Source organism: Ooceraea biroi, chromosome 14, assembly GCF_003672135.1.
Source record: "Ooceraea biroi isolate clonal line C1 chromosome 14, Obir_v5.4, whole genome shotgun sequence".
In the NCBI taxonomy this organism is placed as follows: Eukaryota; Metazoa; Arthropoda; class Insecta; order Hymenoptera; family Formicidae; genus Ooceraea; species Ooceraea biroi.
The window spans coordinates 2,294,965-2,319,335 of NC_039519.1; the positions used below are offsets into that span (position 1 = coordinate 2,294,965).

A 24,371-nucleotide genomic window follows, 5' to 3' on the forward strand; every position below is an offset into this window, starting at 1 on the left:
TTAATTACATTTTCGCCAATATTGCGTAAATCATTATAACAAATAAGTTGATTTAAAGTAAGTTATTCAACTATCGAATAAACTTACTTTATGTATTAAATTCTTTCGAATAGAATAAATATGTTACAATACATCAATAATCTCTTTCTTTCTTCAAGTTTCAAAATTGAAAATTAAATGTTATCTACTTTTGTATACTAAAACATTTAACTACTTGAAAGTTTCAAAAGTTTAGTTTGACATTTGATTATGAATAGATTGAATATTTTATTTCTCGTAAAAACCTTAGATTTCGACTTGCATTTTATTATTACTCAATATTGGCTCTCATCATGACATTCCATCATCAAAGGTTTATGTGAAACGATCAGTATTATCAATATTAGGTGAACCAATCGATATTTAGGTAACAATAATTCTTCGAGCTTCGAACATACATGTATTGTTGCAAGAAAATCGTTATCATGACTTATGAACAACTCTACATTATGAATGATGGATTACGTGAACACAAATGAGTATTAATTAACATGAAACATTAATAGCTTTTCAAGCCTTTGACATTTTATAAATCACATAAATCTGGTTGATTTATTCATATACTTTATTCATATACACGTATAAAATTAAATAAAATAGCTCGCTTTTAAAAACTTTTATAGTTACTCGTTATTAGTATTCTTTATTCTTTACTTCTTGCATGTACAATGCATATTGATGAAATAAGTAGTAACGCTAACTTAATGCAATTTAAATATCGTGATACATATATTCTTGTCCGTCATGAAGAAAAAATGAACGGTAGTAATTTATTTCGTATATTTTTCATATATTTTTAAAGAGCATGTACTTTGCGTGTATGTGCAATGTGAAAATGATAACTTGTATAAAATTATTACACATCTTTATCTCTCTGTTCATTTAAATTTATTTATTTAAATTTAAATATGATTTTTTGAGTGCCCATTTTCAATGTATCAAATATTGAGAAAGGAAAGAGGCAACAATTTACGACTATAGCTTTTCAAAGCAAGGTTTTGCAAAAAGTTTATAGCAAAAGTATCGTAAATATCATCGATTTACTGAAACACAATTGGTTGATAATATTATATACGAATATTATTATTGTATTGTAACAATTTCCAGTTATGTGGAATAAGGGACCGCTGTGAAATCTAATCACACACAAGAGATGTAGAGTCTAATATAATGGTCAGTCAATAAGTTCACTGATAATTACGATCAAGTTCGTTCGAAGTGTGTCGACGTTTCTTCGATCATGAAGAAAAGGCCTTAAAATTAAAATTAAAATTAATAGAAGAGTGCAGACAATTCCCCTGCTAGAAGACAATACGATGCGATGTATGTTGAAAATGATAATTCTTTAAAATGCATTCCTGATTTTGAGATCAGAGAGTGCCCGTTCGCTCTATGCATAAGTTACAAATCTTCTGCGGTTTATTGTTTAAATAACGAAATCAGAGTGCTGTCATTTGATGTAACACCGCAAGTTTCGCTATTTTTACCGTGACAAACAAAACTATGAGAGGTTGCGATAAAATTATGCCGTAAAACAAAACAAACGAAAAGACTTGAGAGGAAGGATGCAAAAGCACATCTTTTTGCATTATCATACGCTCGATTTCTATCTACAGGCGTAACGTTTCCAGTATTACTTTCAGAAGAATACATTTTAAAGGATGTCAACGCTTCATTAAACTGCATCAACTGCCTTCTTTTAAAGCACTATGTTGTCGAATCATTCTTAGTGTGCAACTCATCCACTCTGACGGTCGATAGGTCAATAGGTTTGGAAACAGCCGTACACTTAAGATTTCTAGTATTCCCATATCCCCTATAGGTTACCAATACCTGGAATGCATAGTAGATATTTGGAAAGTGCATCGCTCCTGTTTGGTCTTGGTATCCACTTGTGTCTACTTGGTTTGTTCCTTATAAACATTGTTCTTATGCAAAATTTGGGAAATTATGCCCGTTCCCCGCGCGGGAATATCATCAACAGGAGATAACACAATCCCATTCGTATCGGCGACAAGTCCTTCATTTACACTTTACACCACAATGCGAATTTCAAGAGATTCTGCTTTAACACTTTTTCAGGTACAAATCAGTTTTGCGGTCTTCCCCGACAGCAAGCTTGATTCAGGTAAAAAACAAGGTTTTTCATATTTTGGCAGTTGTCTTATCACCGAGAGAAAAGTACACTCCTTGATATCTTGATGAAGATCTCAGTCAAAACTATCTTTTGATGATTAGACATTATATTAGACAATTAATGGGCAAGTGTTCTTATCGTCACCGTAGTTTGATCAATTATTTAGAAATTCGATTCTATTCATGACGTATTAATGTATTTCAATAGAATATGTAATTGACATCGAGCGTACATTCGTGTGCCATCAAATCTACCTGCAGACTGATCACGATGTCTCTCTTCTCATTTTCCAACGTGCATTATCCAGACACCTTTCTCTCGGTACAACATTGCTTTCAAAGCTTTTGGAAAGTTTTTCGATGGTTTGCACGCAAATAGCAATAGTAATAATAATAACACTGATGATCGAGGCATCATCAATGACAATAAGACAGTCATATCTACTTTTTCTTTTATCGAATACGTCAGATTGATGCGTATTATATATATTGTATAAAAACGCTCCTGAGAGACAGGACGCTTTATGAGCCCGCTCTTTCAAATTATCTCGGCATTGACTGACTGCTATAGAGGACTCTGCATAAATATGCTGATATTCCACATAGCCAGCAACCAGTACGAGCAGGCTTATGTACGATCTTTATCATCATGCTTTTCTTTTATGAGATCTTCCAGTAATGTCATCCTTAGTGCAGACAACAACAATGACTATTATATTTCGTGTACAGAGATTCGTTTGACATCACCTTTCAGGTGGTCGAAACTGTCCGTATTCGAGTGGATGAAAGTATCTTCAGTCTGTCTTTGTTCAGGAGTCTTTATCCATCTTCCTTTCTGATAGGACCCAGGATCGCAACAAGCGAGAGGAGCAACTTAATCCCCGAATTTTTCCTTGATAATGAAACTTTTAATAGTCTTACACGAATATCTGCCTGAAGGCGGACCTTTATATTATTCCTATTTGATGAATTATTACTCCTCAAGTGTTGGGGAGAGGGAGGACGGATCTACTCAAGTTTACAATTAAACTTTTATCAATGCTGTCAAAGCAACAGCTATAACAAAGAAGGATATCGATATACACATTATTGAAATCTCTGACGAGAACCTTTTATAATGAAGAAAGAAAATGATGCTTCTTTATTAAAATGTTCTCGTATTTATACATACATACATATGTCATTTAATAGAGCATAACAACGTCATGTGAATATTACGAGACAACCAAGGAGAAATGTAATTTGTTGGTCATCTTATTTTTCACCAGGAATCTTCTTATCACTTTAGCTTTACTATTATATGTTTAATGGAATTTCGGATTTTGGGGTGGGAATTTATATATACGTGTATATCAATATACATATTTCTAATATGCATTATTATAATTTCTATTGTGCAAATCAATTTCTACTACTTCATTTTTTGACATTTTGACATATTTTTAGTTAAGTTTAAACGATAACCATTTTAATTCTATTTATTCCGTCTTAATTAATTATTATATGGAAAAAGGAAATTTTTACTGTATGAAATTTTTACTATATGTATATGTTACATTCGAAATTTGTAAAAAAAAACATTTTAGCGAGAGCAAATAAAAAATTAAATACATAGAAATAACATTTACTTGTATATCAATCTGGTATAATCTGGTGAAACATATGTATATTTTATATATATTGGAACTAGCCATGGAAATTTACTTACTTTTCTATCATTTCCTTCGATGGAAATACAAGTCCGCGACAATTAAATTACTTTCACAAGTTCAATTGACGCACAAATGTTTTACAATTGAAAGCAACGACCAAAGGTCAGAGACTTGTTCCACGTTTGATTTGTCACTGATTTGTAGATGAACGGGATGTGCGTATTGCCGGTGACAGGAAGAAGTACAGTGGTTGTTGGTGGTGAGAGAGGTGACAATGGTGATAATAGTGATGGTTGTAGCGCTGGCGGCGGCAGCAATAACGCCTACAATAGTGACGGTAGTGGAGGATCTGGTGCTGGTGTTAACGTAACTCGCTCGGGTATTCGTAGTGCTGCCGCCGGCGCGATTAGCGGTAACGACGAGGATATTAACACGGTGTCTCGCAAGGGTGTCACGTTAGATCAACGTCACCCACGCCATAACCAGGGCATAAGGAAGCTCCAGAAGTGTCTGAGCACTACTACCAGCCACTTTGAAGTGGAATCTGCTTCGGGCGCTGCCGCCGCTTTTCCGTCGATCTCGCTATTCTACGGAGCTCAGCGCTCCGCTAGTACCGAGATGAGAAGCTACTCCTCAGCCGTTCCTCAAGCGTCTTTGAACAACCAGAATATCCTCACCAACACCAGACAATATAGCAGCTTTGGTAGTATTATCGACAGCCAATTGTAACTTTAATTATTTATGTATGGATACTATGTAGACCACCGATTCTCTTTCTGTGACACCGAATGGAAAGCTATTTCTTCTCTGATCGCTTGACTTTTAGTTTCATTTCATTGTGAATAGAACGATTCTTCTCGGATCGAAATTTTTCGGGGGAATACCGGATCTCTCGGGCAGCGTTGCTACATCACGTTGGATTACATGCCTGATACATTTGAGTTTATATTATTGAACTTTTATGCCAACATTTTACGTATCTAAGAAGAGATGCATCTCATATATCTCTTCTTGTATGTTATTTAGGAGTTATTATTTGAAATCATGTTACAAATTTCTCTTTATTAGCCATTTTTTTCTTACTGTATTTTTATGTGAAAGGAATGTGCTTAGTACAATCTGCAGCGTTATCGTAAGCAACGTTGTTTCTGAGATCCTTCAAACACGATATACATTTTTCTCTTGTCTAGTATCAATAGATACTGTCTGGTCTTTATTAATTTGAATGTGAAAGTGACTTCGGTAGTTCTCACTACGATGCATCTCTTTCTTTCTAACTTGTATATGCTCTTTAGTGACTCTTTTCTAAATAAACACAAAATGGCACATATTGTCTGGACTGCGTGATCTCTAGTTGTCACATTGCACTCTCAAAAAGAGATACTCTTTCCTGCTCTTTCCATTTTCGCCTATGTGGCAAACTTTTGGTTTCTGCTTCTTTTATATGATATATGTGATCTAACGTTACGTTTCAAACAATTACTTCTCAGCTCGATGCACAATCTAAGATGCACCTTATATGAATACCGAATAATGAGATGAGGACTGTGCAGGGTGAATGTGCAAACACATCGGTGGGACGTGATATTACCAGCACGCATCTTATCATCTTGAACTTACACGTATCTTTATAAAACTTATCGTTCTGTTTGCGTTTAGAAAGAGATTCTTCTTAATATGTTAATGTTACACCTTCTATCGTGTTACTACACAAGAATTATTGCCATACTTGTACAACTCTTCGAAAAGACGATTTTAATATCGTCAATATCGTCACAAGTTAATATCTTACAATTTTCTTAAAATGTCATGTGCAAAATCTTAAAACGTAAGCTTCTTACTGATAATGATCTCGATTATATCACATTCCTCTTTCTTCTTCTTCTAAATATCATTTAAAGTACGTGTGGCTACATGCACTATATATACACATCCGCGATAAGAAAATTACATACACCAAGTTTAAAAATAATATTTCGTAGTATGTGGATTCTCTACACGAGAATAATATATTACGTTATGTTCATCAAATGATATGTATATTGCTTACTACAGAATGCAACTCGACATTATCTGATGATTCCTTTACAATATTTTTATGGTTCAGAATATAGAACACATTTTGCAAAATTGATTTTCAAATTAAACTTACAAGTCTCAAGAAAAAAGAATCTTTTGAGTTTATGCAATTTATATTATACAAAAATATACATATATGTATAATCGATTTTTAAGTCGATGATACTTTTTCGTCATACGAAAATCAAAAATTTGCTCGAAAGTTTTCACGTGCATGCAAGAGAGTGATTCTTCGTGCCACTCGTCTATCAAGCTTACTTATGTGAGAGTCTATAAACAGAGTCTATAAACAGTATTCTCTAATTCTACGTCATTAGATATGATACTATATATGCGTGCGTACATGTGTGAATGTGTGTGCGTCTTTGTGTGTGTGTGTATGTACCTGTGTAAGTTTACAAATGATTCAATATATTTATGAATCCTGAAATCCTGGATCTGTACGAAAAATGTACGGAAAATAATGAACATGTGAATATTACAGTCGAGAGACTGTAATTGTGATAGTTGTTGTTGTTGCTGCTGTCGCTGTTGTTATTATTATTATTGTTATTAATATTATTATTATTATTATTATTACTGTCATCGTGATAATCGTTGTCATAATCAGCATTCTCATCGTAACAATCATCATTACTGTCATCGTTACTGTCCTCTTGAAGCTGCGCTGTCTCTGATGAGTGTTCTTCTCTAACTTCGCTAGTTATACACTTTACGATATACACTATTAAAAATGATTGTAAACTTGTCAAAAATAATCTTGATAGTCACTGTGCATGCTACTTAGTGGTCCGGTAACAAAGCAGACGTGTCCTTATTCCATAAATAATCGATAATTTTCTTTTGGGATCGCTGGTCGGGTAGACAAATTCGACGGCTCTTTCCAACGATCAAGGAGCTCGAGTATGTCGTCCCTCGAGAACATTACTACAGAAACCATAAGCTGCCTTACATTTGCGGATTCTTATACGAAAAAAAACGGTATGTATGTGTCTATAGACCAGTCTTGATCAGGAATCCTTTATGCACAATGTTGCACACACGACTGATTATTTTAATATAACTGACAATTTTGTGTTATTTGTTTTAAGATACAAATGGCATGCCAACTTTGTGGATTGGCACGTCTCTGGGATCTGTACAGACTGTTGTATTTAATACACCTGCCCACGGCGAACGTAATGCTCATCCAGTGGTTGTGTCTACTTGTAGTAAGCAAAGCTTCTTCATTATGCTCGATATTCAGTAATTTTATTATAACAAAGTATTCACCGTTCCAGAAATTATTTTCACACGATTATTCATAGATTATTGTTTCTTGTTTAAGATTATCCGAGTGACGTGAAATTTAATATTTGTTTTATTGTGCATGTGCAGATGGATCTACTTTCAAACTCAAGGGTTGTATTCTATCCACGTCGTTCTTAGATTGCAACGGAGCTCTGATTCCATACTTGTACGAGTCTTGGAAAGACGAGAACACAGATGGCAAAGATCGAAACAGTAGGCTTTGTTTCCTTATCTAATTCACATATATAAAAGATAAAACATATATCCGTAAAAATGATCCGTAGAAACATATTTTCCGCGATTTTGGTATTTGCACAAGCACATACAACGTAACATTAATGACATGGATTTCTGTTAAAGAGAGTCAAGGAAAAGGTACAAATAGCCGGATGCCACCGTCGATGAACACGCAGATCAGCGGGGATAATTTCGAAGATCGACAATTCGTCGTGCTCGCATCAGAAAAGCAAGCAAGAGTTGTGGCGTTACCCTCCCAAAATTGTGTATATAGACAACAGCTAGCGGAGACTCATATCGTAATTAAGGCGGAAGTTACATCTCTGAAAGGTATTATCTACATTTTGCAGATGAGTAGACAGTAGACAGTAGAGTATGATCGTCATTGCCACGATAATCTATTATATTATTGCCAAAACATTTCTGTTTAGATAACGTCTGCCTGGTATGTTACGTCTCAAACGGTCACATCACAACGTATAGTCTGCCCAGTCTTAGACCACTGATAGACGTCGATTTTCTACCTCTTATAGACTTGAGGTAAGAAAAGCAACCAACTTTCTTTAACTCTCTTATTTTAGCCATCAAGGCAATATAATAGTCGCAATATATTTGCACATGATACGTTGCACTATATGCTGTTGTAATATTGCCAAAGTTTCTACATTCTTCATTCTCTTGTAATATGTAATATACATATACATATACGTATCTCACGAGAAATATTGTGAAAATTTTATATTTCAAAATACAAACAAGAGTATAATGAGATATAGTCATTGAGTAAGGTAACATATCTTGCATATCTCGTATTTGCAATCATGAGTAAAAAATGCTAATAATGCTAATAATGTTGATGATAACTTGATGTAATTCTTTAAAAATATTAAAAATCTGTCAAATGACAGGCTTTCCCGAAGATACCAATTTATTGTGATTTTATTTTTCACAAATTATTTTTACACCAATCTCTTACAGTAAAAATATCATTGCGAAAGGATACGTTAACACTAATTACGAATGATTACGGATGAAAAAAAAAAACAAGATTTTTATGCACATATTCTTAATAACATTTTTCTTAGTATCGCTGCTTTGCAGAAAAAATAATAGGTTTGGAGATGCAATTCTCGTGCTAAATCATAATTTGTTTTAAACATGATGTGTATTGTACGTGATTATTGCTTCTTATTAGAAGACAGAAAATAGGAGGTAGCTTTTAGAAGGTAAATTGGAAAAAATAATTTTTTATTTAAATTAAACATTCGCCAATTATTTAGCATTTACAAGTTAAGACTACTTGTTGCTGTATCGTTTTATGTAAAAATTTGTAAATTCCAATTTTTCAAGCTTTTATAGCAAATATTTCATTACTTTTCGCCGCATGAAACTGATTATTAATCTTATTAAAATTTCGCTTATTTCTATTATTGTTTAAATTTTAGATTTATTCATAGTAGAATTATTTATGTAATGAGCAATTTATGTAAGCTCGAAATTCATCGGTCAAACATCATCACTAATAATGAAACATTACTATTAAATGTACGATTAATATGTAAAAAAATATTATAGTTTATTTCATCAAGTATTCTTACTCAAAAGAATATTTATCAATTATGTTTTCTCCTCAGAAAATTGTATATGCATTACATTAGTTATAATGCATAGGTTTTTACAGTTTGTGGATTTTATATAGTATATAACAGTGTACGGTGTTGTGCGTAAGGTTCCATCTGTATTTAGACTTTTATTGTGTATCCAGAAATAATCTTGAAAATACACATCTTACAAAAAGAATTACATTTTTCGAGATGAATAATGTAGCGCATTTTGAAAAATGTGTTAATTACTATGAACACTATCTTTCAATCTTTAATCACCTGTGTGTATGGTAGAGAGTTAACAATGATAACACGCTCTCACGCATATACATTTTATATATAATACATATTATTTATATGTGAATATATATAAATACATTATCGAAGGATGAATATAGTTAACAACTATTAACTATTAACATTAGCATGTAACTTCTCTCTGCAATAAATGCACTCGTTAACCCTTAACACAATTAGAGCATGCCTCATTCATAGGATCTTTACAAGCACTTTTGCACTTTTTTCTTGGAGCATATGCTAGATTAAAAGAGAATGATGCAACGTTGTGAAACGAGTGAAAATATAAAAACGCTTTCTAAATATTTCGTGTTAAAAAGTGGAGATATTTCCTGTTCCATCCTACTGTAAATTTGATATAAATACATAAATCTAACTTTTTTTTTTAAAGAAAATAAAACTTTTAAACATAATAAGTTTTTAAGTGATACCATGTTCGTTTATGTTTTATTTCGAATCATGTTGAAATTCTATATACTCTTTCGCAACGTTTCACAACAACGCGAGAAAAAAATTGGCATTTTTTATTTGTCATCTGTCACATCTACTTACGATCTCTATTTGCAAAATCTGGCACTACACTACGAACTACTTTCAGGCAACATTTACCGTTAACGTGTCTTTCACTTACAAATCTTCTACATATACAGAAAATAAAAGATTTTATGCGGACATATAAGAGAGTCTCTTTGAAAAGTCATTGGGCTGGCTGTTTTAAGGGTTAATGTTTTTATTGTGACGTAAAAGTAACGTAAATTTTATATTAACCCGTGTATGGTCGAGCGCTCACTTTCCTCCTGTCTCTGTAATCTCTAACAGTTTTCAGACCACAAAACACGGCATTGTAGACCCCATGTTGTCCATATGGGGTCATCAACTCTTTGTTAATGGCGATACCGATCAGTAAGTCATCTATGAAATACAGCACACCATATGTAAACCTTTACACAACACACAGTGCCTTGCGTGCAGCATACTGTCTCTTTTCGATTTCACGATTTTACCTCCAGTTTCATAAAATGATTTCACACAGGAAAGCATTTCTTACGAAGCGACTTAAATGCTCGATAATAACTGATTGTATCACCCAGTGCTTTATGCTGTGTACATAAAAACGCACACTTGACACACTCTTGCAGTTCTACCCCGATATTGACATTTTGCGTATAATCTATGACTCGCGAAATGAAACATCGCAGTAAAGCTGTCTTTTATATCTGTTTTACAGGATCGCAAAGACGCTTTGCTTCAGCAATCGAGGTCACGGTTTATATCTGTCATCGCCCATGGAAATTCAGAAATTCTCCGTTTCAAGTGAATTCTGGTATTATTCTACTTATCAGTTGTACTTTTTCATTTTATAACATCAGCTTAAATCGCTATATAAGGTGTATTTTTATCTGATCAGCGCTGAATTAACGGAAATGATGGGTGATTTATTTATTGGTCACGATATGCCAGGACCGCCTAAAGAAAGCTTCTTCAAGGGCTTATTCGGTGGTGGTTCGAGAAGTCTCGACCGAGAGGAGTTGTGTAAGTACTTTTCAATATATTACTTTCCTTTCCTATGAAATCAGAAAATAGATTCAGTACATCTTCAAATAAATTGAATAGTAATATATTATATCTTATACATGTGTTGTGTGCAGTCGGTGAATCCAGCGGTCGCGCGTCACGCACAGTAGCGAAACACATTCCAGGACCAAACGAAGCTCTCCGCGAGCGAGTCTCCAGCGCAACGGGTGAGGTGAATATGGCACATCAAATGGTCGTGGAGCGCGGCGAGAAGCTATCGCAGCTCGAGGAACGAACCGGGCGCATGATGTCGGAAGCCGAAAACTTTTCGCAGTCCGCTCACGGATTGATGCTCAAGTACAAGGACAAGAAATGGTACCAGCTATGAGAATGCAATTCGATTCGAGTCCGGTGGAATAACGCACGTTTCTTTACTTATTTAGCGTTCACGTTTCATCTATGAGTTCTTAGCCATATTAAAACTACTAAAAGCTAGATATATTATGAGATCTTCACACACGCACACACGAGAAACATTTACACGAAAGAGATAACGGAAGAGATAATGTACATGCGATCACGCCTGTGCTGCGCACACAATACACACGCACATTATTTAATGAGATAAACACGAGAAAAAAAATATATTTCAAAGTATGGCTGAACATGTAATTATAGATCTCTCTGCGTATGAATGTTTAAAAAGAGGAAGATCAAGGCCACGGCTTTGCCGTGATTTATTTGATTGCGGATATGTAAAAAAATACGTGTGTGTATAATTATAATTATATACAAAGTACTTACGCAAAAATGATATGCGACGAAAGATGATTGAGATATACGCGAGTCAATATAAGCAATTACATAATATAATATAATAATTCGCCTTTTAACTTTTGATGGCACTCGTTAATTCATTCGGACGTCCTGTGAGCGTTGTTTAATGGCGCCTTGCCTTGCCTTGCCTTGTTTGCTTCTCAGCAGAGAATTGCCAATAGGTATGTACGAATGCCACTTTGTTGCAGACACTACTGAATGATACTGAATAGAATCGATTGAAATGCTAAGAATCGCATTAGTTTTATAAGTGAAAAATAGTACACACGTATATGTATATCACAGACATATGAGTTCTTAGAATATTGCATATGTGTCACATAAGAGAATACATATACATTTTATCGAAGCGAGATATATATATATATATGGCTACTGATATATTAATAACATATTAATAACGCCATTAAAATTTGCAGTACAGTAAACATATGTAGTAAAGTAAAAGATCGTCATCGACTAGTAATTCTTATCCCGCGATATAAATTTTATAATCGTGTACATTGTAAGCTGACTTGTATCTAAGTATTTATCGTTATGCGATCTCGTAGACAATTTCGTAAATATACGATAAGAAGTGAGATAAGAGACCAATGCGATTCTTGTACGTTGATCGAGTTAGATGAATGCAGAAGGGAATTTATTAGGCTCGACGAAAATGCGATTTTACCAAGTATTTTAAGAAAGTTACGAGGCAAGACGGCACAGTGACGCTATTCCGAATGCATTGACAATAAACGTAGTTAGTTACTCGGCGAGAAAGAATATTGGATAAAAAAAGTTTAACGCAATGAAATATATTTTATCCAGGATGGCGGGTTGCGCAGGTCTGCGCAAGGGCTGCTGCACTCGCCACGCTGATAAGAATGTATTAGTTGTTATTGATTCTAGTTATTGCTAGACATGCTATGTATATATCAAAAAGTGAATACAGTAGAACAGATTCCGCGTTATAGAGCTGTTTATATAACAATGTGTTATGAGTTACGCTACTTCGACGCCGACGATAAGTTCAATTGGATTTACGACACTGGATTTAAATGAAACTGTAACTTTAACGCTCTACACATATAGTTTAGATTAATTAAAGACAATATAAATTACACATATATAAGTAACCAAATATATGTATGTATGTATGTACGTATGTATTCGTGTGCGTGTGCGTGTGCGAGTGTACATACATATATTTGGTCATATGTATATATGATTATACATATATATATAGATATATATACATGATAAGTTCGTTTGAATTTATCGGGGCTCTGAATCGTCGTACTGCTTCCATAGCAATAATTGTATAGTTGATGTTAATGGTACTAATCACTCGTATACTTAACAATGTGCCCACAGAAGATTAGTTAGATTGCGTTTTTCGGATTAATTCAAGCTCATGAGACATATAATTTCCCTTGGACAATATATACATATATAGGAATCCGTTGTCCCATTACACTCTTATCACGGGATGTCTTCACTATCGATTACTAGTACAAAAGAAGAAAAAGCTCGTTCGTCCAGGTGTACGAACCATAGTTGAAATCTATATTGATGCTGAATTTGTAACACGTTCGTGAGAGTGGGCAAATTAGTGATTATTCTCAACTTTGATCTCGTTTTAGCTAAACTGCTAACTCTGACGGACGTTCCATTATCTTACGTCTAGAATTATTATTCCTCGGATATCCGACACTCAGTATGTAAGCAGTTCAATGGTAGATAACATACATTCAAAATAAAACAAAGTATCCTAAGCAGCGGAGATTTGTTAATGCCCGAGTTACGAAAGAAGAAGACAAAAATGCTGATACATAACAATTTGGGGAAGTGAAGTTCTTTTTCAATGAAAAGGATATATCACTGCTTTAATTTTAAAAGAAGAAAAGAAAATAGTTTATGTGAGCTAGTGGCAGAAAATAGAAATTATTATCTCAGTGCAGTGATATATCTTAATATTTGTTGCACGTAAGGATCGTATTTATCGCCATTATTTATCAAAACATTTAATAGTATTTTTCAAACAATCTTTGAAACTAAATAATCATACATTTTAAAGATTATAGTATGTAAAGAATTCTTGAAGGATGGTTAGATATGATTAGATTTGTAGAATAGTACATTGTAATTGGTCAATTTGTTTCGTACTTAAACTTTTTAGAGCCTAGTTTCTTGTACCGTAATCTTTAAACTTGTTCAGTACCATCTGTAAATTAAGTATCTATCTCTTTCTAGCCCACATTTATCCCGATTGAATCAAATTTCCTGTTGGGATCAAATAAAACCCTTTCTCTCTCTCTCTCTCTTGTGTTTTTTTGTTCTTTATTGTTTTTATTCAGATTATATCTTATTAATAATATATACAAGTAATAGAGGGACCGTGCGTGCATGCGCGCGCACGCGCGCGCGTGTGTGTTATGTGTCTGTGTGTCTGTGTATGGTATTATATAGAATCATAATACGTACAATTGTCAGAATTACAGAAAATACATACATTTACACACATTACATAGTACCTAATTAATAAATTTCGAAATTGACATTGCTAGAAGTGATCGTTGAGCTGGAGAAAAATAATTGGAGAGGCACGTGTCTTTTTGAATATTCTTTTAAACATCTGTAAATGCAAAGACATCTTTTGTTACATAATTAACGTTGTACGATAAGATGCAACTTTCGGAAACTGATTCACGTGAAGAACGGCAAAAGTGGATGGATAGATGACAAAAATCTTTTCATTTTCTTGAATAAACTGTAGAAAACATGTACCATGTTCCTTTCAAAGGACTCTATCATGTACCTCTCTTAAGGAGAGAGAATTCGATATTATATTTTATTAATATGATTCGTGTAAACAATTGTTGCGTTATCAAATTCAATGTTACGAACAAAAGAAATGTTTAGGTGCGACAGAAATAAATATTCTCGATTTATATAGTATATTACTGTTAAAAGGATCTCGAATCTAACATTAATAGGTCGAATAGAATGTTTATTTTTAACAGACATGGCATAGATGTATCATCTTATAATTGTAAAAGTACTGCCTCGGCTACAGACTGTATCTTGGCTCCAATTTAATAAATGAGTTTTACTCAAAGTAAGGAGACACGTCGCTGACGTATCTTTTCGCTCTACTATTGCTTATATATCGATTTAAACCTGTATAACGTAATTGACCGTTTCGTATATTTGACTTTCATCGAATAAGAATGTTTTATCCTGCTTTTTATGCTAGAAAGTGTGCTATTTGTTACATACAAGTGTTTCATTTTAATAGATAATATCTCGATCGACTTTCCATTTTTAAGAAAACTTTTCTGCACAACTTGATGATCGGAATGTCCAAGGTGGAAAATGAAAAGATTGCGCTAGATGTGTGTGTGATTGTCTTCTCCGAAAAATATCGTTGGAAAAAATTGCACATAGGTCGGAGCTCTCAAAAAGTTGGGCCCCTTTTTGCTCGCTGTTTAACCGGAAGAAACGGTGACTGCTATCGACACCCGGCTCGTAATTAAATTAATTTCTGCGTCTCTTCCTTCGCACAGGCACAGGCATCGGCGCGGAATAATGCATCGGCGCGACGCGTCGCGACGTGGTGCGTCGACGGAGGTGCTCTCAGCCGCACTCACGCGCACACTTCTCATTTCCAATTTAAAAATAATGAGAATTTACTGCGAATAGGTGAGGCTGTCGCGCACAGATACCCATTGACTACGCCAGCGTCTCGACCGCGCGCGCGAAGTGGAATGAATTGAAAAAAATTCAATTTAGCTTCGGTACACCGCATAGCCGCCGCGACGCGACGCGACGTGCGTCTCCTTGCCTCGCCATAAAAAGGGAACAATGGATCGAAATTTATTTATCCCGGCTATTTATCCGCCGCCCATTTTTTTTTCTTTTTTTTGTGAGCGTTCACGAAGGAACGACGTTTCCATTATTCGATCATCGCGAACAATCATTTCTAGCACGAAAATACGAATGTCACTCTTGGGAGAACGTCGGAAGCCGGAAAAGCAGTCGGAAGAAGGAGATCTCGTTTCGCCCACTCACGGACGATCGCTCTACTCGTTCGTTATGTTGATCGATGCGGTGAAGATCGAGAGCCGTTCTCGCGCGACTCGAATGACAATGCGCGTCTGTGTCGGACGAGATGCCGGCGACGTGGTAAATAGGAAACGAATAAAGATCCGAGTCAAGCGGAGCCGGCAGTCTGTCTCGGGTGGGCGCAATAAAATGTAAATTCGTGGCAATTGGCGCTTCGCCCCGATATCGAATACCACCCGCCTCTTTTCCTTTCTCGTTCGCCGCTCGTTTCGCGAGAGATCTCCGTGTAACGGTGAGTAAGTGGCGAGTGCTGCGTGGCGGAGCCCGCGGGCCCCCGTCGTCATTTGCATGAGTAACGGTGGAGAGCGCAGGCTAGGGTAGCGAGACGAGTAATTTATAGTCAATAATTCTTGGCGAGGCAATTTTCGCATCGAGCGCGAACGACGACGACAACAGTGGGGAGAGGGCGAAACGCCGGGAAATCAGGCGGAATGTTAAATAGCCCATTGGCTTTCTTCAGGTAGTCCCGAAACTGCGCTGCGACCATCACTCGCGCGTCCCGCGTTCCTCTAGGACCGAGATCCTTATATTTCCTTTCGTTTACAATCTTTTTAGTTGTTAAAGACGTCATACTCTCTGCGGATCCGTTCTTCCGCTTATTCTTATTTATCGCGCGACGCGATTTTCTACTTGCGTGCGAAAAGTTTAGCCTTTAGACGTTCCAGGAAGGGAGGCGAAGATTACCCGGGCGATATATACCGATACCGACGACATAAAGGTATACACGGTCGATATTAGATATCAAACCGCCCGCTCTAACCTCCCCTTCACCAGCGGATATCCCGCTGAGAGCTATCAGACTGATAGAATATGTTCGTCGTCGCGACGCTTCTTCCAAATTCTATATACATATATATCGGGCACGTACGCGCGCTCGCTTTATTTAGAGTGGCTTTTATCGCTCGCGCGAGTTTAGCTTACACAACTCATCTCTGTTTTCCCATTCGCTTTCGCTTCTTTCCTCCAAGTTTATCACAGACTATAATAATAGCTAGATGATTCGTAGAACATATTCACTCACCGGTCCAATTACGCGTCGTGTTGGCCGCCCGCTCCGTCACTCCTGGTCACTCCTGGTCATTTCGGACGAGATGCTCGCTCACACTTGCGTCGAATTAACGCGATACCACAATCTTTATGTACTTAATGGCGCTCGCGATACGATAGGATGAATAAATCACGACGGAGCACGCAGTGACCGTCGATCGCCGTTACAGTTGCGATTCTCGCACGGGAAATTTCGAATATGCGGCGACACCATAGACACCAGTAGCGGCGTCACTCGCCAACTTTACGGCACGCGAGTGGTGCCAACTGTAAGACTATTTGAGATTTTATTACAAACAGAGGATAACAGGTGGATAAATAGATACAGCACAGCACTACAAGCTACTTAACGAGCAAGATCGACAACTGAATCTGTATACTGTTTTTCATTGGATACAAGTCACAAGTCACTTGGCTCTGATTCGATGAGTCGAGTTTGATCGCACCGTTGCCATAAAGTATCTAACGAAATTTTTCTCTCACACAATCTTACGTGAATGGGCACATTTTTCTCCGTAAGTCGTAGTTCGCTTCACGGACGTGTGCCGCGCGAAGAGACGATTGTTTCTCGCGTTTCGCATTAATTTACCTGTTCCAAGAGCATCACAAGTATTCAGGAATGCGCGTGCACGTGTATGTGTGTATATAACCGCGTTTGAAAATTTGCCTCAAAAGTATCGAATTTAATTTCGAATTTGTTTACTCTCTAATCTCGATCACGTATCGATGATAAATCAATTTCATTTACTCCAATGTAATCCAGTATACGTAGAAAGCACAGACTCTTTGAAAAATAATAAACGATTATCACGTTTCTCGTGATTTGTTTATGCGAATCGTTCAATGGCGGGTCGCGACGAGTGCAACGCAGTGCAGTGCAGTGCAGTGTGGTACTACAGTTCCTACAGCCTGTCGGGAATACTCACGCGTCTATGGCGTGAAGTTGTCGTCGCATATGTCGAATTTTCCGTTCGAGAATCGCAATCGCGTTGGAAGCGTAACATCGTCGAGAATGCCGCGCAACGCGAGGAACGATCGCTATGTATTTCACGCTATGTGATTTATTCGTCCTATCATGTCGCGAAATGCAGAGAGCGTCGTATAAAAGTCATCCGGGCGATCATCCGATTGTGTTAACGCGTGTTGCATCCGCGAGTGAATCAGTGAATGAGTGAGTGCCAAACGATGAAGCGGACGAGATAGGGACGATAACAGTGCTGGTGAGTCGACTGGTGGATGATCAAAATCAACTTGAGATTTTATTCATCATTCGTTACATTCTTCCCATTAAATCGGCAATAAAACAGAACGCACGTTGAAAATTTGTTCTGAATCTTGCGTTGGAAATTGTTACGAACAATGAGATTCGCACACGGAAAAAATGGTTATGGTTGTTACAACATTCTCTATGATTAGAAAAGAAATGTATATTACATTAAATATAACTGTTAAGATATGCTCATTTATACGAATCTCACAATCGTAGTTCTTAGGATAAATAAAATTCAGTTAGAATACTCATAGTATAGTTGCTTCAACCGAAGGGTTATTGCTATCTCTGTGGTCTACAAAAGAAAAGATTGAGATATCTATAAGAGACAGGTGCACGGCGCGAGGCCCGAGTTCCATTGCAGTTTACCATCAACTCGCAAAGAATTTTCATCGAAAGTGTGTGTTATATTGTGTTATACTATTATCCTTCTTGTACGTATAGTGGATAACTATGGAAGCTTACGAGCTTTATCTTCAAAGCATAGGATTTGAGAACTTCATTCCTAAAAATAAAACTATTTTAGGTTATAGGTTATATCCCAGTCAGCGAAATGTTTGCAATCTGCTGGCATATTTCGCTGACTGTGTGATCAAAAAAATCGTTTTTTTTACATTTTCTTATAAAGTAATTTTTTAAGAATGTTTTGCCACAAGTTGGAGTTCGAAATGTTATTTTTAACGTGAGTAATATTAAACAATGTATGTAGAGACAGAGACGAATTTCGTGACTTTTCTATAATATTATTCAAAAAATAATCGCAGTCGTTTTCCTGGGTCCTATTGACTGCAGATTCTTTGTTACGAAAAGAAGACCCTTCCCAATGTGTTTTCAAACCGAATTTAGCCGATCCTAGCCGATACACAAGGCGGACGTTAACCGTTAAAAAACATAAATAAAGAGCAAAGGAAGGTTAGTTTAAATTGCCGTATATTTAAGTTCAGCATTATATAATGATGGATATATAAGATATTTGAACGTGTTAAATAAATTAGAAGTTAATTCGGGCGAAAGGGCCGTAGACATGTGTACGGAAATGAACAAGGCACGGCGTGAGGCAGGCGACCGGAGGCAGAACATTCTCGAATTTAATAAAAAAACAACAAGGGATACCTCTTTGGAGAATTCTCTTCCTGAGACTTCATATTACAATCCTAGCCAATTCTGAGGTTAGTAAGTTCATTCCTTCACAATGAAAAAGTATTGTCAATCTTTGAACGCGTTTTTCTCAAAACGACATTTTTGTTTAGTTTTGCCACGATATCTGAAAAACGAAAAGAGATATCAATACGTTTTTTTTTAATGTGCGTCTTGGAAAGCTCTACGAACTGAACTTCACGAAAACAAAAACAAAAATTATTTGATAACTGAAAAATTAATAAAACCATCAAAATTTGTAGCCAAATATGGTTTTTTGTTGCTATTTTTACAAAACAAAATTTTTCGTTTCTTTCAGAAGTTCAATCGATAGAGGCAAGATTTTCAAAGAAAATGCCGTTGCGGTCAGGTTTCTATCTCGCTTGGTTCTCTCGGAATCGTGGCAAAATAAAAAAATGAACCCATTTTTTAATCATTTATAACTGAAATAAATTACTTTTTTGCAACTTTCTTGGTGTCATTTTTTCACGCAAACTTCACAGATTATATCCTTAAAAAGTTTATTGGTATATCTTTAAGCCTCACCGAAAAATAAGCGTTTTAATGAAGGCCCGTTTTTCCGCGCGCAAAGGTCCTATAACCCCTTCATAGGATAACATGTATGTAACTTCGGTTGTGACATCCATAAAGCAGCTACCTTCACCAAGGTTGAGACAACTCAATAAGTCCTTCCAGAGTATTATGGTTCCCATAACTCTTTTGTATTGATGGGCGAAAATTAACAGCACTTTTTTGTTGCGACAACCATAACTTTTTCTCCATGCAGTTCTCGATAATGGCGCATTTCGGTAAAGAGATGGAAGAGGGATCTCTCAACCTCTGCAGAGGTGAGAGTGGTGAGAGGAGTATCTTCGATTTCTCGAGTAGGGTTTAGTGAATAATTTCGTCGGGCCTATTGTACTATATCGGCCGTGCCTTTCGAGAAACAAAGCACAAGACCAACACGGATTAAGCCCATTATTTCGCTGTTCATTATAACAATTACCTGTTGATGGGGATCGGGGCGCGCGGCACGCAGAGAAACCGGTGAGAGAGTAATGATTGAAAATAACAGGAATCACATAAACGTGCAATCATGCAGCGCCGGGGTACTCTGGGGATTGTCGGAAATGATCACAGATTTCAGGGCAGTGTGATCGCTCGACTCGAAGACAAGCATTATGATAATGATTCTCATTATACGATCAGAGATTACAGATTATAGAATTATAAGCCTGCTATGATCAATCATTTGTCTTCCTATGATCATTTTTCGTTTACGCGGTCATATCCGAGTACTTGGATTTTCTTGAACGATTTCATTCTCTCGTAATATTGATGTACTAATGCCTAATCTTTAGTAATCTTTCCGCAATAATATTTGCATTTTAATCGTATAATTTGTGAATATTTTCTTATTTATTTAAATATATATCGAAACTAAGTATTGGTTACTTATTTTTACAACGTTAGGTTGATCGACATTTTATCGAGATATTAATTTTCACTGATTTATTAGTAACAAATTATTATTATGATTATTCTATATTTTATTTTTCTATAAAACTCAATAACGTTAACTAGATATATGTAATTACGACACCTGTACCTGTGAGAAATATCAATCACGATCGACTGATTTATCAGTGGAGTTGTTTTTACCTTTCACTTCCAGATGTCGCAAGGTGTATGATTTAGTATCTCTCAGTGATATATATATATCTCTCTCTCTCAAGCGACCATTCTTTTTTAGAAATAGCGATTATAATTAACATAATACAAATTGTAAAGAGCAACTTGGAAAAAACATCTAGGTATAAATTTTCTTCTTTTTTCTTCCTTTTTTAGCTAAATGTAGGTAGGGGAATCCTAGAGTGACTTTTAAATTTATGCATAGACTAAAATTTATAATAATTCATAATAATTACGTTTCTTTGATTTATTCTCTCCCTCTCTTTTTCTCTATTCAGGTTCGTTAATTTGTTAATTGCAGTTTATTTGAAAATTTATGTATATTTGTTTTTGACAAATATCTGAAACAAAGAAATCGTGAAAATTGAGGCGTCATTTTTGTTTTTACGATCTCCAACAAGTAACGACGGTTGTCGGATGGACAAGTCGTTCAGTATTAACCATGTCAGAAAAAGATTAATGAGGAAGCATACGTGTGAATACAAGGTTGAACGGGGCAAAGCGCTGAGTCAAGGAAAGGATAATGCAGCGCCGTTTTATATTAAAGTCGCGTACACATACGTACGTACGCTTCGCATCTTTCCTCGTGATGATATTACACATATAACGTACATATAACATGTTTTACAAATTTATTTATTATCAATGTTAATAATGTTTCGATAAATAAACAAGTAACACGGAAATTACGTTATCAAAGCGTAAGTAGTGCTGAAGCTGCAAGCAAGCCAGCACACGTGCCTTGTACGTTTTACGTATAATCGTAAACAAGTTTGCAATAATATACTATTAATATACGATATCGATATGTAATCAATACATGTGTATGTAACATAGTTTTTAACATGGCTGTTCTGCGCAGTATGATGCAGTATGATGCAGTATGATGCAGTATGATGCAGTATGTGATTAATTCCGATAGTAAATCGGTAGAGTTGCTTGAACGTTGTTCGGGTTGTTAAAAGATCATTCGGGTAGAAAAAAAGCAAGGGTGGGAGAGTGGCGGGGTGACGATTTCGAAGTGAGTAGAAATAACGCGGGGCGCGCGGCGAACAAAGGAATCAAAGGACAGTTGGATTCCCGGAGCGATCCTGCATGCTATCGGTTTTACTCTTCGCTGACCGCCGTTGCAGCGGGCCAATTCTCACCCTCGGAATCGAGCCGAGTCAAGTCCCGAAAGCTTTCCGCGGTCGTTATGGGTATTTGTACAACACAATTTATCTCGCCCCGGGGCCACGAGCCACAATGGCGGTCGCACGACGGCTCCGTCAACTCCGTCAACTCGACACGAAGGAAATATCCGGCGTAATAATCGATTACCGGCGAGTGAAAGGAAGAGAGAAACCATCGGGGTCGAGACTTGGAGAGATTCGGCATGCACACGCACACGTGCATCGTGGCGTGTTGGTAGCGTATTGGAGGCTTAAACTTTGCGAACGCATGCTGCGTCATCGGGATTAGGTAGACAATTACCCGGCAGCGCGCGATGAATCTAGAAAAATCAAGTACACGCGCTCGAAGATGTATTGCCTCAGCGATACTATCGCGAGCATCGAGCAGGATATTTTTAACGTTCTACCACCATCGAACTGTTCTCGAATGGCGTCGTGCTCGTAAAATCATGAATCTCGTGGCGCGCGGCGTCTTCCAAGCGTACTTCCGTGCCGCGTGTTAAAATAATGGCTCGTTTCACGTCTCTCAAGGATTTCCCTCGATAACGGCTGAAGATTAGGCTAAAGATTTCCCAATCTTCAAAGTGCGCTCCCCCTCCCTCCCTCTCTCCTTATACGATGGCCAACGCAGTCAGGGCCGTCCGTTGCGTCCACTTTCGTGTTTACACGTATTCCGGAGGCCATAAATAAGCTCGTGGCGCGGCGGCCGGACACGGTCGCTCGTGCACGGGAAAACTTGACTAATTGCGAGAAACCACCCCGACGTCGTTGCTCGTTTCTTCCCGTCGAGATATCCCTCGTGCCGTGGCCGTGCCGTTACTTCCCCTCTTCCCTTCCCCTAGCTTTACGGCCTTGTAATATACCGTTGGAGCACATCGCGCGGTTTTTCGTCGGCCGTTCATCATTCTGAGACTAATCTCTTCTACTTGGGCTGCGCTGACGCGTCGTTTGTCTTGCCCTTAACATAGGTAGGTAGGTAGGTACCGTAGGTAGTCGTCGTCGCATGGCACGGAGTTGGCTGGGCTTGTTCTGTCCCACGTCCAATCGCACTCGGATGGAGTTTTCCTGCGATAATCCCCATGACTCGATCTAACTTTTTGCCTCGGATTCGCATTCTCGTGTGTACCGTGGAACCGTGCTTTCCTCTGATTTTAATTATTCCGTTGCCGATATTCACTTGTTCCAATTCTGTGATAATACAATTTTCTATGTAGTCCGGCCGCTTCGTACATCACGTGCTGCCGTCCGATCTATCGAAATTTGTATTTTACATATTTTACATGTATTAATCGAATTATTTTCCGAATATCGATTGTGATAAATCTGATGCACACGAACGTAAAGAAGAACTCGCGAAAAGTAAACTTTATTATTCAATGTATGATAAAGTTTGTTACGTTTATTATTCAAGTTTGTTGTCCAAACGCTGTATGAATTATATATCCTGACACATTTTGAGATTCGAAATCGTTGCAATATTGTGGATACGTATAGTTTTGTTTGCGAGATCGGATCGATTTTGTGGAATGGTTTTCGGAAGAAGTCCGGAACGAGGGAGTGGTGCGAAATGACGAAGCCTGCGGCCACTAATCTCGTTTGGTGGAGGTAATTGCTTCCTAATCGCGCGCGACCAATCAGCCTAACCGTGTTACGCTGTAACCTAATTCGTTTATGCAGCAGTGTCGTAGTATCGGTCTAACCCCCTCTTGGTCCTTATAGAGGCACCGGATTACTCGAGGTCCTTTTCCCTTTTGCGACTCCCTTTCTACGAGTCGCCCCAATTTCGAACTTCGATTCGTAAAACGGTGTGTAAGCGCACGTGTATATACATGTGATCAAGTTAATCGTTTCTGCTTGTTTCTTGTCAATCTTGTTTCGATTTTCTTTTCATCTTTACGAGAGCTTTTCGTAATATGGAATCTTAGTTTTCCAAAAGAAAAACTTAATTAATTCTATTGTTTATTATGAACACTATAGAATGTGAATAAATAATATGTTCAAGATAGCGAACTCTGCATACGTAAATTAAGGAATTTGGTGCAGTACACGTTGGTCGATCAAATGTTTTCGCTTTTTAAGAATTCAGAAATGTAACTCATTAACGTTTCTCCCGAAAATTCGTCCACACCTTTGTTCAGCATTTAGTTTATTCCCCTCCCCCCCACGTACGCACATTAACAACATAAAAATATATTATAAAATAATGATAGATTTCTATTGAATATAATAGTCGCAACTACATAATCTATATATATATAAG

The 24,371-nt window shown here is 36.9% G+C and overlaps 2 protein-coding genes and 1 long non-coding RNA gene across 14 annotated transcripts in view; 2 read left to right on the forward strand and 1 right to left on the reverse strand.

Moving 5' to 3' along the window:
- Positions 1 to 12,438, forward strand: part of LOC105286620 (syntaxin-binding protein 5) — a 32,973-nt gene extending 20,535 nt beyond the window's left edge. For 2 of the 12 annotated variants that reach the window (XM_026975026.1, XM_011351682.3), the window contains 10 exons: positions 2,122 to 2,167; positions 6,762 to 6,887; positions 6,998 to 7,117; positions 7,284 to 7,409; positions 7,557 to 7,763; positions 7,865 to 7,973; positions 10,154 to 10,237; positions 10,563 to 10,658; positions 10,743 to 10,867; positions 10,984 to 11,237. In XM_026975026.1, the coding sequence (XP_026830827.1) occupies positions 2,122 to 2,167; positions 6,762 to 6,887; positions 6,998 to 7,117; positions 7,284 to 7,409; positions 7,557 to 7,763; positions 7,865 to 7,973; positions 10,154 to 10,237; positions 10,563 to 10,658; positions 10,743 to 10,867; positions 10,984 to 11,237 (1,293 nt within the window). Of the gene's footprint in view, positions 1 to 2,121; positions 2,168 to 4,031; positions 4,531 to 6,761; positions 6,888 to 6,997; positions 7,118 to 7,283; positions 7,410 to 7,556; positions 7,764 to 7,864; positions 7,974 to 10,153; positions 10,238 to 10,562; positions 10,659 to 10,742; positions 10,868 to 10,983 lie in introns of those variants that run through there. The other 10 variants (XM_026975027.1, XM_011351683.3, XM_026975023.1 and 7 more) reach the window with 8 other exon arrangements.
- LOC109610640 (phosphatidylglycerophosphatase and protein-tyrosine phosphatase 1) overlaps positions 1 to 16,906 on the reverse strand; it is a 41,200-nt gene extending 24,294 nt beyond the window's left edge. Inside the window, exon 1 of the mRNA XM_011351673.2 lies at positions 16,815 to 16,906. The gene's annotated coding sequence lies outside the window, so the exon portion shown is untranslated. The remainder of the gene's footprint in view (positions 1 to 16,814) is intronic.
- Positions 16,907 to 18,733: 1,827 nt separating this feature from the next.
- Positions 18,734 to 24,292, forward strand: LOC105286622. Its single transcript, XR_895278.3, has 2 exons — positions 18,734 to 19,279; positions 19,567 to 24,292. It is a non-coding gene; the product is annotated as an uncharacterized LOC105286622 (long non-coding RNA).
- Positions 24,293 to 24,371: the final 79 nt, after the last annotated feature.